At 42.0% G+C, this 15,902-nt stretch overlaps 1 protein-coding gene and 1 non-coding gene across 2 annotated transcripts; both read right to left on the bottom strand.

Annotated features, from left to right (window-relative positions):
- Positions 1–2,791: 2,791 nt before the first annotated feature.
- On the bottom strand, positions 2,792–5,318 carry snai1b (snail family zinc finger 1b). Its single transcript, XM_023425086.2, has 3 exons — positions 5,068–5,318; positions 4,220–4,777; positions 2,792–3,853 (listed from the first exon to the last, which is right to left on the bottom strand). Exons 1-3 carry the CDS (start codon positions 5,147–5,149, stop codon positions 3,672–3,674), a joined length of 822 nt encoding a protein of 273 aa, XP_023280854.1. The 5' UTR covers positions 5,150–5,318; the 3' UTR covers positions 2,792–3,671.
- An 8,630-nt stretch (positions 5,319–13,948) lies between these two features.
- Positions 13,949–14,020, bottom strand: trnaa-ugc (transfer RNA alanine (anticodon UGC)). The gene has a single exon. It is a non-coding gene; the product is annotated as a tRNA-Ala (tRNA).
- Positions 14,021–15,902: the final 1,882 nt, after the last annotated feature.

Here is a 15,902-nt window from a genome sequence, read left to right as displayed (position 1 = left end):
CACACACACACACACACACACACCCTCCTCATACCCCAATGTCCAATCTCTTCCCCTCAATCTCTTCTCCCTCATTATCTCCTTATCCCCGGTGCACTACAAACCTCAGGCTATTAGTTTCCCCATCCTACATCCGCTCCTTATTTTTTCTAAAAGCTGCAGAATTTTTTATTTATTTATTTTTTGTCAGCCTGTAAATATTGAAATGAGGAGACATTTTTAATGTCTTTCAGAGGACAAAGGCAGATTGAGAGTGCCAACCTCCAACATGGGAGAGATTCTTGGGACAGTGTCATTGTGTAAGAACGCTGCGGCTTCTAAGAGGGTTTGAAACTTTAACCCAGTGACTTAACCCTGTTGGCTCGAATCTGATCCTACAGTGATTCAGACTCTGAACACGCCGCCAGCTCTGATTTCAGCAATATACAGTACGCTCCCTCGTCCTGGATGTGGACCACTGTGAACCCCTGGCAGAGAGAAATCTACACTTCACAGACACCCACACTCACACACACTCATACATCCGTGTACGCACAAACAGCTGTAGCCGCACCCAGATGCTTTATATCAGTGCTTTTTTGGAGGGGCTGTGTTTATACAAGGCTGACAGAACACTTCCTGTGTCCCAAACATTACCACAGAACACATGCGCTGACAGCAAAGCAGTGGAGGGAGAAAAGCACAATTTCAGCTTTCAGAAATGTGTTGGAAAAGGTTTGTTTTGATTGCTGACATACACTGCTGCTTCCCATTACTCAAAATCAAGAGAGTGGAGTTTATGCAACGCTGTAATCTGTCCTGTTACACACATGCAAAGCTCCACTTATGACTCCACACAGCATGATTGTTTAGAGGGAGGCATACATTTTTCTCTTTCCAAGATGACGGCACCGTATAACAAAATAAAACTCACGCGGCTGCAAATTGTCAAACATCAGCATTTCTGTACACAAAAACCAAACTGGGCGTCTCTGTTCATGAAGCAAAATCCAAGGTTCACTGCAAAAAAGAAAAAGAAAAAAACAAAACAGTGATTTAATTTTTTATTGTTTTCATTTACTAGAGCGAGGCAATAGTGCTTAGACATTCTTTCCATGGGAATAACACATGTGAGAGATTAAAGTGAATGGCAATCCCCTTTTCTTCGTAATTAGGTCAGCATAACATTATTTCCTGTTACAGGAAAATTAAATTATTAGTTTGACTCAAGAGCAGACTGCGAGCACAGAGCAGCCCTCTCTTTCTCTCTCTCCATCTCTCTCTCTCTTTCTCTCAGACAGCAGTATTGTGTGTCTGTCACTAATGGCTCAAGAATGTCACATTAGTCAGGGCCCGTATGCGTGACGCTGCGAACATTAAAACACTTTGAGGAGACTAATATGATATTACACACACCAACACACTCTGAAAAAGAAAGGTGACAGGTCCAGTGATCTCATTGCCTCAAAGCTACAGGGTGATAGACTGCCTCCTACACACTGCAAACCAGAGAAATGTCCCCCTAGCAAGATGTCAAGAGTTAGATTTCAAAACGGCTGAAACATATCAGAAGTGACGGCCTGTTTAGTGATTTTTTTTCAGTAGAAATTTGTGGAGGCAGAGTTGAAATATCCCAGAGGAGAAAATGGAATATCATCTAACTCTATAGGATTATTTGATATGTTAAGTGTCTTCTCAGAGAGTTTAGTCTCCTGTGACCTGCCTCTCTGACTCACTACCTGCGTAGGTGTGCAGCAGCTAAATGGCTCTCACCTCTGGCTTCAGAACAGCCCAGAGAGGAATAGGAAGACAAGTGAAAAATCCCCCTTGATCAAAGTAAAGATCTTCATTCAGTAGGTGTATGCACTGTGTGGCTGCGAGTGTGCACGTGTGTCTAGTCTTTCGGGTGCTGTTTACATTGAGCAAGCTAAGTCATGCAATCTGATCCCAAGCTTTTTGAGAGCCTCCTCAAAACCCCCACCCATAACACACACACACACACACACACACACACAAATGCATCCACCTCTCAACGCTGAGAGCTATTGGAGGAAACATGCTGTTACCTCACTAAGACATGCTGGCGTCAGTGTGTGTGGGTCAGGAGGGCAGTGGGGATTGTAGACACATTGCTACCATATGTGCACAGTGGATGTTCACCCTCAGCTGGGCTCATACAGCCCACACTTCCTCCAAAAAGTTCCTACAAGGTAACCGGAGTTTCACCATTACGGAGCAGATGGCTGCACAGACTGTGTGTGTGTGGAACCTGTGTCTCGGTCCCGAGGTTCTTTCGGCATAGAGCCTGACCCTCTGGAGTCTATGTTTTGGTCTCGAGCCTAAAGTCTCCTGCTTCCATCTGTGGCCGCTCCTACAGCAGGAAGTGGGTCAGTGGGATTCCCACACTCAGCTAATTTCACACCGACACCCCCAAAGCTGAATTTGCCCACTCTGGCCTTCACTTTTTATTGCTCAGCATCTTCCTCCACTTTATGCTTTAATTTTCATTCGCCCACCTGCGGACACTGTGAGAACCCCTCCCTCCCTCGCCTCCTTAACATGTGTTCACCATGTGTGCCTGTGTGTGTGTGAGCGCTGACAGCCTGGCAGGTGTGTGCAGGTGTTCCCCTTATCACTCAGCATCACACAAACCTGTCCCTGCTCCTCCGTACACACACACACATCTCTATCCTCCCATTCAGAAGCTGTCATGTCTGTCCTGATGAACTCATTTAGAGATGCAAGTTAATACAATGCCTGTTGAAATACTAATTATTATTAGTAGAGCACATAATAAGTAGGTCCACAATAGTTTTTTTTTTTTTTTTTAAACAAAAAGGTTTTATTTACATGTGGCAGAAAAATACACAACCTTAAAAAAGGCACAGAATTCCTATTTGAAGGCATGTTCAGCAAAATAGTTCATAAAACCTGCAGCTCAAAATCTCCCCCCCCCAAAAAAAAACATGTCTAAATAAATGACAATATTGGTGATGGCAAGTTGTGGTTCTTTTGGTCAACCTGAAGTGGTCCTTTCATGTCCAATGACACAATGAGTGTGTGTGGAAAGACTTTGTGACGCGAAGAGAGGCGAGCAGAGGGTCACCTGTCGTCGAGGTCACGGCTAACACGTCTCTCAGCGCCCTGCCTCCACGGTACACCATACACAGACAGCTGTCTCAACACACACTCACACAAACACACTTGCTCATTTCCACACACATGCCATGTATGTATAGTACGGTGAGGAATGACATCCCCGCATACACCACAGACACACACAAACACACCCAAGCAGCTGCAACATGGCCAGAGTCCCGGACCGGCCGGCACCAATGGAGTTTCCTGGGTATTAACTGCATGTCCAGCTGCCCTCAAGTCACACACACACAAACAGTTGACAGGACACAGCAAAAATGTGCTGCAGATAACAAATATGACCTCAAAAAAAAACAAAAAAAAAAACTGATCAACCTATAGTCTTGAAATATTAAAAAAGGCACTTAAAGAGTCATTTTATAAAAGCACAAGAACTGCAGATTTCCTTTCATGGCTTGTCATGAAATGATTTGGCATCAATTCCCCAAAATGTCCTCTGGGTGTATTGGCTCTAATCAGGGGTGGAGGGGGTGGGGGTCAGAACCAGCAAGCAGCTTCAACTGGCTTATGAGAGCAGTCCTGGGAATGTGAGTCTACGAGGCAGGGCAGCAACCAGAGGCATTGTGTTTGTGCAGCAGGGACATGCGACTGAAGGTCCGCGAGCAGGAGCCGCACTGATACTTCTTCACTTCAGAGTGGGTCTGCAGGTGGGCGCGGAGGTTGGAGCGGTCAGCAAAAGCCCGATTACAGTGCTGACAAGCGAAGGGGCGTTCACCTGGTCGGAAGAAGACAAAAAAATAAAAAAAAAAAAAAAAAAAAAAATTGTTAGCTTCAGGGAAACACTTCATTAACAGGCCAAAAGGTCTGTCCTCTGGTCATTGTATTTCAAATGGCCACACAGATAAACAACAAAAGAGCAGGAACACTACCCTAACTCACTTAATGCAGATTGCCCTTTTTTCATGCGACTGTGAGGCTGAGATTAGATTGTGTCAGGCAAAGCAATAACATTTGCTCACACCTCAGGAGGCGTCAATGAATATCAAATGAGCACAAAGTGCAACCAGCTGTTACATTTACAAGCCAACAGGGCTTAGGAATCAATACTCTGACATGGCAGGAAAAGTTTTTTCATGCTTACCTGTGTGTGTGCGAATGTGTCCTCTGAGCAGCCACGGTCTGGAGAAGGCCTTGCCGCAGGTGGGGCACACACAGGGCAGGGTGTGTGAGCGGATGTGCATCTTCAGGGCTCCCAGGCTGGTGTACTCCTTGGGGCAATGTTTGCAGTGGAAGGCCGGGCGCGCAGACACTTCGGTGGGCAGAGAGGGCGTCTGCTGCAGTGGGGTACAGTGGGAGAGCTGGTGGTGGGACAGCGCGGAGAGGCTGGTGTAGCTCTTACTGCAGTGAAGACAGTGGTAGATGTGCTGGATGATATCCGGACTGGGGGGGTCTGAACTGCGTCCACCGTCCTCCTCTTCCTCGCTGCTGCTGCTGCTGCTGCTGCTGCTGCTGGAGGGTGAGCTGCTGAGGTCCAGGGGACCCAGGGGTGAAGGGGGCAGGGACACCGGCGTGACCGGGGAGAGGGGCGCAGGCAGGGTGTCCATGCTGCTGAAGAATGGGCTGGTGGGATAGCAGGTCAGGGCAGAGCTGTTGTTCTGCGTTGGAAGTTCAGCCCGAGGAAAGCTCTCTGGGACAAAAGCTGGCAACACAGAGGAGAGGAAGTCAGGTGGCTTTTCACTTAAATGGACAGATAATCTAATAAAGCACTAAACTAGTTTTCATTCTTGGTGTCTTGTTACTACTTTCACCACAGCCTTGCTTTTCCATTAAAACACTGTCCAGTTGACTAGAAACACTTTTCAGTAGGTTCTACACCCAGGAAGCTACATGCAAGATACAAGTCACATGGTTCTGTTGTGTGTCTGAAGGTAACTTTATAAAGAGCTGAACAACAGATGCATCAAATTCAGTCACTGAGGAAAATCTTACCGGTTTGACTCTCCAGCTGGCTCTCCCTGTAGTATGGTTTCTTGTTGGAGAAATACTTCTTCACAAGGAATGAGCGAGGCATGTTGAAGTCTGGCGTCTCCGATAATTAAATGTGAAAAAATAAGAATAATTCCCACGGCGGAGTGCGCTCAGGTGCACAGATCTGTTCCTCAGGCAGCTGCAGATTCCAGAAAACGCCTGGAGAGATCCACAAGACCACTACCAAGCTTGCATGTATCTCACTGAGGGATCGCAAAGTTGCGTCCTCATATAGTAACCAGAGGGGAGAAGCAGCGGGGTGGGTGGGCAGATCTCCGCCCAAAGACACACCCCGTGTGTCAGGGGCGCCACCGGCCCCATTCACCGCAGGTGCCCAGTGTGCCAAAAGCTGCCGCGAAGCGCAAATCTAATTGTGCATTTCACGGTTCTAATGACCCCCACTTTAACCTGCAGGCCATTCACTTACTGCCATTAAATGTGAACAGATGACTGTGCGATTCAATGTAAAATACAGACAGAAATAAACTTGTAAAATGTGATCATGAATGATTTTCATTGTGGATAACAATCAGAGCAAACATACAAAACAAATGGAGTGAAATCAAGCAGGATTTCAGCTTTCTTACAGCCATTCCTTAACTTACTGTGTCATGGCCAACTGAAGCCGGAGCGTCCTCTGTCGGCGCACACTATAAATGAACTGTGAGAGGTGGTTCAACATTTCTACACACACATCAGGAATAATGGCGAAACAGAACAGAAAATAGTGGTGAAGAGGTGAAGTCTGTGAAAGCTCATGTCGTTGTAAAAGTTCAATAAAAACTGAGATAATTTCCCCAATTATCAGTAAAGCTGCGAGTTGATTGAGACTATAATTAATTTAACTGCTTAAAGAAAAACTCTGGAACAGGTTTACTTTTGTTAGATCACGGATTGTTTCACCTTTTACAATGGTCTAAGAACACTGAGGCTCTCTCACCACCTAATGAGTGACACTTTATGACGGCTCTGCTCTTTTGTGTGCCTGTTGTTGCTCGGGGCTTTTACGCACCCCGGTGAGGAGGAGACATTTTCCAGAAGGTAAAAGAGACAAACGCTCTGTTTCTTCTTTGCTCCCGTCAATTCAAAACATTCACTTCATCCTATGACCGCATCTCCCCCCTTTTGCCTCTCTGCGGGGTGGGGTGGGGGAGTGGTGAATAAGCCCCGTTCAGATCAAAAATAAAAAAAGAGGTGCTGTTCTCCAGCTCGCTCACAGCACGATCTGAGGTGAAATTAACCGAGCTGACAGTAACAATGTGATGATGGAGAACAGCGCCCTACAGCAGTAAATCTTGTGCCTCGAGGTGGCATGAAATGCAGCCACCCGGGATGATGCCCTGAGAGGAAATGGGTTTTTAACACAATGTTTTACACACTTCTTTTTCTCTTTTCTTTTCTTGTGTTGTTGCACAGTCAAACTTTCCAAATAATGTGAGCAAGGTTATTAACAGAATGTATTAGAAAGCAATAATATGAAATCAAAGGAAAACGAGTGATCATTGTGGACTTTCATCCAATTTATCACATTGTTTTTAACATTTAACATTGTTCTTATTCTTTAACTATTTTATCTTATTTGACTGCACTTACAATATCTATTTTATTGTGTCACTAATATTCGTTTTTTACCAGTCACTTGCACTGTGCTGCATGTCTGCATGACTTGTGTAAGTATTTTATCAATGAAAAGTAACTCGTGTTAAATGATTTTTTGACATGATGCTATGTTACTATTGTTTGTTTGTTTTTTAAACTCCTCCTTTCGGTGCACACAACGTGTGAGCCCGAAAATCAGGTGCCATGCAGCCACCAGACAGGAATGTGTCCGCCCCAGTCCTCCCTGGTGCTGTTTAGCATTGCAAAGACAGTCAAACGCTCCTCGGTGGCAGGGTGAGTGGCTGGTGGGTGATGGGAGCATATACACCTGTCTAAAGGCGCCATTGTCGCGGCATGCCCAAAAGTTCACACGTCGTTAGAGCGCTTGTTGACGCCGACGCCACGTAGACTGGAGGTCACGAGGGCAGGACAGCAGTAAAAAAGAAAAAAAAAGAGAAATAGCAAAGACACACGTGAAAGTAATCTGGATCTGCTGCTGAGGACTCACGGTGCAAATGGTGGTGGTTTACCCAAGAGTTGTGTATGATGTTAGTATGTTGAACTGTGTGTGTGTGTGTGTGTGTGTGTGTGTGTGTGTGTGTGTGTGTGTGTGTGTGTGTGTGTGTCACAGAAATAATGACAAAATGAAGCATCCATTGGACTTGACACACACACACACACACACACACACACAGTGTAGGAGGCTGTAAGAGTGAAAACAGCTGATTACACACTGTTGAATTGGCTCTTCCAAGGAGAGCAGTTTGTCTTTGGAGGCTGACTGCAGACAATTTGTGTTACGACAGGGTTAGAGTGACCTCATGACACACGGAGAACGTGAATGAAGACTTGAAACGTTTTCTGCTCAGAACAGATGTTGAACATGTTTTTTTCCTCTCTGGCCTCGGGGATGAACCAGCGGGTGTTCCCACAGAGGCTCACACTGTCTGCTGAAACCTCATCAGACTAAAATTAATCAAGGTTTTACTTTCTAATGCCAAAAAAAAAAAGTGTTGCAACAGAGGTGGAAGTTAGTTGCATAATTCCCTGCCAAAGGGAATGTGGTCAAATAAGTTACAGTCTTATTTTCCGCGCTCAACGATTAAAACGAAACAGTTAAGAGGAAGAAAAAATAGGCTTGTAATAAGTTTTCAATATATAGTGTTTCTATGTGTTTCTTTATTATGACAAAAATTTATTGGGCATGTATTTTATGTGCACATGTATAGGATATTATTTTCAACCAGGGGAAACACTGTAAACTGAGATGAGAAGTAAATTACAATGAAATCCAAAGTGACAGAAAGATAAAATTGTTTAAAACAAAATGTCACAATCCAAAGAAAACTTTGGTCAAACAGAATTACTTAGCAGTCTAAAAAAATAGGTTCAAAAATGTATTTATCGGTTTATGATTGATTTCTGCTGTTATATTTCCCCCTTCACATTCTTCCAGCTGACAAGCCTCATAAGAATCTCTCATCATTCATCTGCTGAACAAATCATTTCCTATAAAACTAAGTTACTGTTTTCATTTCTCCATCAGCAGGATTTTGGTGCAGCACATGGATATAATAAGAAACACTGTAAGCTGATGTAACCAGGATGCATATAGTCATTAAATAAATGTAAACTACTTCAGTTTTAATGGAATTGACAATTAAGTTGACATTAATTTTCGAAGAAACTTCAATAGGAGGTTTTTTATTATTTGCTGATGTATATTTCATTACCTGATCATATTTAAATAGATAGATTATGTCTGAGCTGATGGATGGTGGCCATGTTGTACCTATAGTGTCCTTTCATGTGTTTGAAAAGAAGCCAACTCCCTAGCTAACACCTATTGTTATTGTACAAATCTTTTTGTTCAAGTGACAAGTACAGAAGTGCAGCTTTATTTCACCCTTTTACATTTTAAAGACCTGTTGCTGAAAGCCTTTGAACGATCAAGTGCATTGTTTCCATTCAGTCCATTCAAACAACAGGTAACGGCTACTCCAGCACATTTACATCTGACCTTTATGCAGCTTGTTTTCCAGACTGACTGACCAACAACAACAGCACAGATAAATCAAGTCAGGTCAAGTTTTCTTTGTGCATGTGATGATTCAAAGGATACAGCAGATCTCCCAAGATGCTTCTCGTTGAATCTGAAAGAAAACTGACGAGTCCGTGATTAGCAGCTACTATAAGGGCCTTTTTTTTTTTCTCTGTTGTTTCTTCAAGTAAAGCCAGTTTACCATTCACTTGCATTTGGGGAGGGTCTCAAAAATGTCCACTTTGGTCTGTAGACTCTTAGTGTGTACATTATTCATCAAGTTATAGATTGTCCCATTGGACTATCTATTACTTGTTACCTGTCGTGTTCCTCATGATTTTATCTTCAACTCACCCGCAAAAGAAGCTTGGAAAGACATGAACTCGTCTAATGTGCATAAACTGCTTCATACAACTTCACTGCATGTTTGTTTGTTTATTTGTTTGTTTGTTTATTTGCATGTAGACAAGAGGGAGTGTGTGTGTGTGTGTGTCTGTGTGTGTGTGTGTGTGTGTGTCTGTGTGTGTCTGTGTGTGTGTGTGTGAGAGAGAGAGTGTTGCCCTATGGTTCAGAGGTCCATAAGCTCAGAAGGGGGAAGATAAGATTATCCCAGAGGAATGCAGAGTATGGATACACACACTCCCACACACATGCTGTGTAGTATGTACACACTCTGTGGCCAAGTCTCTCCATCAGACACCAGCACTCACATGTTTTAGGGAAGATCAATCAAGGACACTTTGACATGGAAAGAAGCAACCAGCATGTCCTGCAGACTGAAAGATGGTCTCCCCGTTTGGCTCCAACACTAGATTAGATATTTGTTGCAATATTAATATCCAGCCCAATGTATTACACAACAGTGTTTGCAGAGTAATGAAAGCAAAATCTGACCCAAAACTGCCATATTGGTCCTAATGAGTATATAAATGAGTATATGTATAGTATATGTACATTTAAACTGTAAACTGTTTACATATAATTTCGACAGTGGTGAAAATAGTTGTAGAAGGCAGCGTCTTCCCATTTGTGAGATGCTTTGGCCTTGGTAGTACTACTTTTGGTGCGTATTGGTTGATTCTATCTGTAGAAAGCCTTGTGGGATCCCCATATACATACACACCTATTGGTTCATACTTGTGGCTATGGCTCCAAAGTGTTTTCCACACCAGAGACAAACTGCTGGCTTTATATTCAGTTTTTTAGGCATAAAAAAATACTAATTTAAATTTCGCCCAAGTTTGTGCCTCTGAACCTCTGATGGTCTGGTTATAAAATTGAAGAGTTAGCTTACATTTTAAAGCACTCCAGGATTACTGGCTATTATACAACAGTTAGTTCCCGACCAAGTAATTTGATTGGACGAGAGGTATTCCATGAGTTGCTATAGAGAATAACAAAGCTGGGACTTTTAACTACATGTATCACTCCGCCTCACAGGTGTTCGATTAACCATTAATCAGTGTTACATTAACGGTCGGTATCAATCTTAGATTGTTACAAACTTTGCAAAGATGAATATATTTCCAGAAATAAAATTTGAATTAAACTATGTATGGTCGTCAGAAGAGGATGCCGGGAAGAACAATTGATACTTCCGCGCACTCCTGAGGTAACGTTCAGACAAAGTAGCAAGCTAGTGTGCACTGTGCAGGTGAGGAAAATGTTAATGTGTTGCTTAGCAACACTACAGTAATAGTCCAGTTTTTCACTATTTGTATTGGCATTGTTAAAACAAATGCTAAAATAAACAAACAAATCATAATCTGTTATTGTTTGTTTAAGTAATATGGCGGTCTTCGGTACTCAGCCTGCGGCCTCGTAACTATGAGCGAATCACAGCCCTGCTGATATTCAGTACAACATCACTCCCTCTCGTGCAGTATTGCTCAATCATTCTGGAAAAAAATAAGAAAAAAATAAACCTCTTGACTTTCTCTGCTGTGTACCACCTCTGCACAGAAGCTGCTGAGCTGTCAAAGCTCTCACTATACTGATATCTATCCCAGTAACTCCGTAACTGCTGTGTTGATGGAGAACACTGTGGAGTTTACTGAGTGTCACTTCTGCATCTGGATCCAACAGGAGCAAAGACCCAGTCAATAATCTTAACAAGGGAGGGGGTGAAAACCAAAGAAAGATTCAAGGCACACTGTGTTGATCATATACAGGTTTTCTATAGGCTTCCTGCTGACACTGAGAAAGATTGGTGCACTATCAGTGTGGTCTTGTTTTTAATCATGCAAATATGAAAATTAAAGCTTGCTTTTACAATGAAGCAGCTTCCCTTAATTTATCCTAATTATATATCTCTAAAATGGAATCATTTCCTATTTTTGATTGAGGTGTGGGTGTAAGTTGATTTTCAGGTCACATACAGTGTAGAAATTTCAGATACAGTGTGTTTCTGTTTTGCAGAAGAAACGATTATAGAGTACTTCTGTGTCATCCTTAACTCCCAACCACACTCAACCTTGTATAGATGGAATTTAACCAGATGTGTGTGTTTGTGTGTCTCTGCTCTAACCTTATCTGGACAGCAGACAGACACAGCAGTCAAACCACAGGCACCCTTTGATGTAGTATGTGGTGCCATAAATGTCATCTGACTGTCAGTTGTTTACTTTCTGTGGAAAATTAATGTTCTTGGAGGAAGAGAAGAGTCGGAAACTTCCCACACTTTAACAAAATCATTGCTGACCTTACGAAAAGAAAAGGTTGTAATGAGTTGCTTTTAAAACCTTCATATATTTCAGAATGTCACAATTTTCATAATCTATTTCATTTTACATATTTTTTTTATCCCATTTATGTGTTTATGTAACATTTCTCTGTAAAGAACTTTGAATTGCCTTGTTGTATTTATGACTTTATTTGGTATTTTTTATTTTATTTTATTTCCTCTGTTATTTTTCCTCTATCATGTTTTGTCTTTAGTCTTTTTTCCTCTGTGTGTGCTGTTAAACATTTTGTTGTGTGTAAAGTTATATGTCAAGGAAGTAATACTGATAGCTGTTATTTATAACCACCATCTTTTATTTGGAGCAGCTATGAAAAATTAAGTAAGGGATTTTAGTATTGGTATGATGTTCCTAATGAAATGCTCAGTAAGTAAGAGTTAAAAAAGGCTAAGAAATTTCCTAAAACACCTGGGCACTGTGGTTTCTAACAAATTTTACTCAAACAGGAGGAAACTGTGCATTTTTGGGTAAACAACCTTAAATTAGGGTTCGGGTTAAGTTTGGGTTGTCTTTTAAATTCTGTATTTTTTCAAGCTAGCCGGACAAGAATCTTAATTTTGTTAAACCAAACAGCATTTTCTTGAATCATGTCTAAAACAGACGTCAATCTGTAACTTCAGGACTCCTGATTAATTTGTTATTCTCACTCCTCTGTCATCAGGATCATTCTGGGTCAAGAAAAGAACATACTGTGAAGTGGCGCCATCCACTGTTCACATGGTGAACTGATCCACTGAACGACTATTCTCAAATGAACCACAAGGAGGCGATCAAAGACCAATAATACCAACTGTACCGGTCAGTGGTTTAATCAGAGGTCAGATACATTATTGTCTTGATTCCACAAAGGCACTGCATGTTGGTTCAGGTGCAACAATCACATTCATTTAGAGGATGTAAGTGTCTCTGCACCTACACAGTTGTCACAAATAACAATGAAATATGTAACTGAGTCGTATCATCCCTCAACTCTGTTGTGTAATACAACACAAACAGGTGTTCACATACAGAGACATCATGAGCAAAATTATAGACAGTCTTGTGTGTGTGTGTGTGTGTGTGTGTGTGTGTGTGTGTGTGTGTGTGTGCTTGCGTGTGCATGCGTGTGTGAGTGTGTGTGCATGTGTATGTGTGTGTGTGTGTGTGTGTGTGTGCCCAGCCCTGAAGTTGGAAAAGGTCAACAATGTTTGTTGTCATCCAGCACGAGGTGACGGGTGCATATGGCTCTGTTGTGTCTGATGACTCAGCATCAAAACCTTCAGGTTGGACAGTACAGCATGTTCACAGTTACAGTAACATGGATAGTGAATAATCTTAACTGCCACAACAACAGGACAAGTGAGACCTGTTATCTCTTTATTTGAAATTTAGCAGCTTTAATATGTATAGAACAGCTTTTACTTCTGATATTTAAACTTTGGGACCTTTCACTTCTGACATCTGGAGGCATGAATGTGACTTTCTGAATATGCTTGTTTCCTGACTCGCTTTTGTTTAAAAAACTGCTGAATTTTATGTTCCTTTTAAAGAAAAGTGGGGAACACTTTTGCACAGATATATATTGCATGCATTCTGCAACGTGACCTGCAGCTAAAGTACAGTAGGCTATTGGGGCTTCAGATAGCACTGAGTGAAGCTTCTCCTCCTTTTCCACCGTCAGGAATGTTAGCTTGACATCTGGGGAATGGATATGTGTCATTTATGTAAAGGTAGCTCTTTTAGGTCATAATGTGCAGACATATAGAATGTGGGTTAAGCAGCACCTGAATAGTAAGTACACATGAAGGTCTGACCCTCAGAGTGGTCTTGTTTCACGGCAGATAGTGTGTCCTGCTGGACAACCGGGCCTGGACTAACCTGCTAAAAGTAGATGACATTAATATATGTCAGCCTCATTTTTTTCCAGGTTAAGGTCTGTGTGTGTATGTGTGTGTGTGTGTGTGTGTGTGTGTGTGTGTGTGTGTGTATATATATATATATAAAAGTTATTGAATATTTTTTTAATACATTTTCCTATGACAGATGTTGATCAAATAAGGTTAGCGGCAGAGTAATTTATTCTGAGATTTAGACTTTATATGTTTGTTAGGCTATTTGTTTGTTTGTTGGTAGATTGGTTGGTTGGGGTTTTTTTGTTGTTGTTTTTTACACCAGGCCTTTCATGATATTCCTTTGACATAATTTTTTATAGCGTTTTTGATAATTGCGCATTGAATAAATAAACAAATAAATAAATAAACTAAAAGGCCACATCCGACAAAGCTCATTTGTTTTGGTAATTTTCTAATAAACTGTAAGTAAAAACAAACATAGCTGAAGATCATTAGATCTAGAAAATTAGCATGTAGCACAGGTATTTTCTTATGATTTACGTCCAGAGTAACTCTCTTTTTTGACGCAACTCCAGTCGCCAAATGATAAAAAAACAAAAAAAGAAAAAAGAAAAGCCGCACAAAAAGTGTGGAGATGCCGGGGATTGAACCCGGGGCCTCATACATGCAAAGCATGCGCTCTACCACTGAGCTACATCCCCGTGTGGTGTGTTGGACTTCTGCAGGTCATATAAACGTGACTACGCACGGTAGAGTCATGGGACTTCCTTCCTGTAGGGGGAGACGACTGTTGAGTGGGATATTTATGTTCTGAAGGGTCAAGTTATGTAACTTCGGGTCACAGCTTCTGCCTGGTTTCAACCCTTGACCCTGCTCCGTGTACCACATCTTTTTCAGTGTGTGTGTGTGTGTATGTGAGTGAAGGAGTGACCTTTTCTGAATGGGTTAAAAAAGTCCCAAAGTGCTGAAGCTCCAGAGACTCTGAGCTGTTTTTAGTGCTTGTTTGTAAACAGAGGAGCTGTATTGACGTCAGGATGAATGAATGGGAAAAAAAAACCGTTTTCTTTAATTGAATCCTTGTTCTGTGCTATTTTTAGACTGCAGGTCATGTTTTGGTTTTAATCAGGGAATACATCTGAGCAAAGGGCTCCTCTTCCCACGCTAACTGTAAAGAAATTACATGTGATGGGGAAGAAGAGAAATTTCATCTAAACAAACACCTGTTACACAGTGTTTCTGAGACAAGCTCAGTCAGACACAAGTGGCTGAAATCCAGTGCTTTTCATCATCAGAGGTACCCTAATCCTTTGGGGAATTTAAAATAGCTCCCTCGTTAAGTTTCATAATATCCTCCAGGGGAGCGTGAATGAGGGGCTGTCGCCCCCCCCCCCCCCTCTGGAGAGCACAGCCTGTCCTCACTCATGCTGTGTTTATCAGCACATGCTTGCCAAGGACACCACTTCCAGACCCTGTTTGCTTTAGCCTTGTAGGGACAGACCCATGGGATGCACGCATGGCATGAGGGCTTCAGGAGAGCTGTAGAGGAGAGAAGGAAGGAAAGAAGGAAAGGGGAGAAAGGTTGAGGGACTATACAACACCTCCCCATCCTCTACTCCCCTGCTGCATCAAATGCACGGGCCTGCAGAGGTGTCCCTCAGGAGGAGGGAGGGACACCAGTTGATATCAGTTCTGTTTTTGCTGTGTGAATTTGGACTGGTGACAGGGAGCCACCATGTTGAGTCTGTGCTGAGTAAGGAATAGTAGGTTATCTGAGGACTGTAGAGTGCTGTGGAGGGCAGCATGTACAGACCAGACCGACTGTATGCAATATGAGATGCAAAAAGAAATTCTTTATCCAAGGCCTTAGACCTCCGGACATTACAGTGGACAGTACCAAAAGGGACTGGCAAGGGGAGAAATAAGTTAACAAATTAAAACAAATGGCACTTTTTATGGACTTTACATGAATCCTTGTTTCATATTAAACCTGGGTTTGGACTTTTTTTGCTTTTTTTGCTCCTGTGGTATAAATACAGTGCACACAAATGCCTCTAACCAGTAGTTGAAAAAGTATTCACACCCTTTACTCAAGTAAAAAAATTTTAATACCACAATATTCATACTCAATTTCAGATTAAAAGAATTTCATTCAAAAAAAATATTTATGTTAAAGACCAGAAATATTATCAGTACGTAGGCAAAAACATTGTTTTGATGGGAGATTAATTTGCTCTTGTTTGAGTAATTGATTCATTGACTACTTGTTTCAGCGCTATTTATAAACTTGTATGTGTCATGGTTTGCTATGGCAGACACTTTTTGTTAGTTTTGTTTTGGAGTTTTTGCACTTCCTGTTTTATTTTGTATTGGTTTCCTTGAGTGTCTGTGTGTTGCTTCTTGTCATGGTCCTGTTTCTGTGTAGTGATTGTCTGCCCCGCCCTAATGTGTTTCACCTGTGTTCAATCATCCTTGCCTCCCTTGTCTATATAGTCCTTGTGTTTTTCAGTAATATAACAGTTTCATTGTATTGTCGTGAGCCTCTCCAGTCGATGTCTTTTCGTGCAGAGTCGCTGAGCCACAACT

The sequence above is a fragment of the Seriola lalandi genome, unplaced genomic scaffold, assembly GCF_002814215.2.
Source record: "Seriola lalandi dorsalis isolate HSWRI2012SDOR001 ecotype SW California unplaced genomic scaffold, Sedor1 jcf7180002054767, whole genome shotgun sequence".
In the NCBI taxonomy this organism is placed as follows: domain Eukaryota; kingdom Metazoa; phylum Chordata; class Actinopteri; order Carangiformes; family Carangidae; genus Seriola; species Seriola lalandi.
Note: the sequence above shows the minus strand (reverse complement) of the source record. Positions and strands in the feature narration are given on the sequence as shown.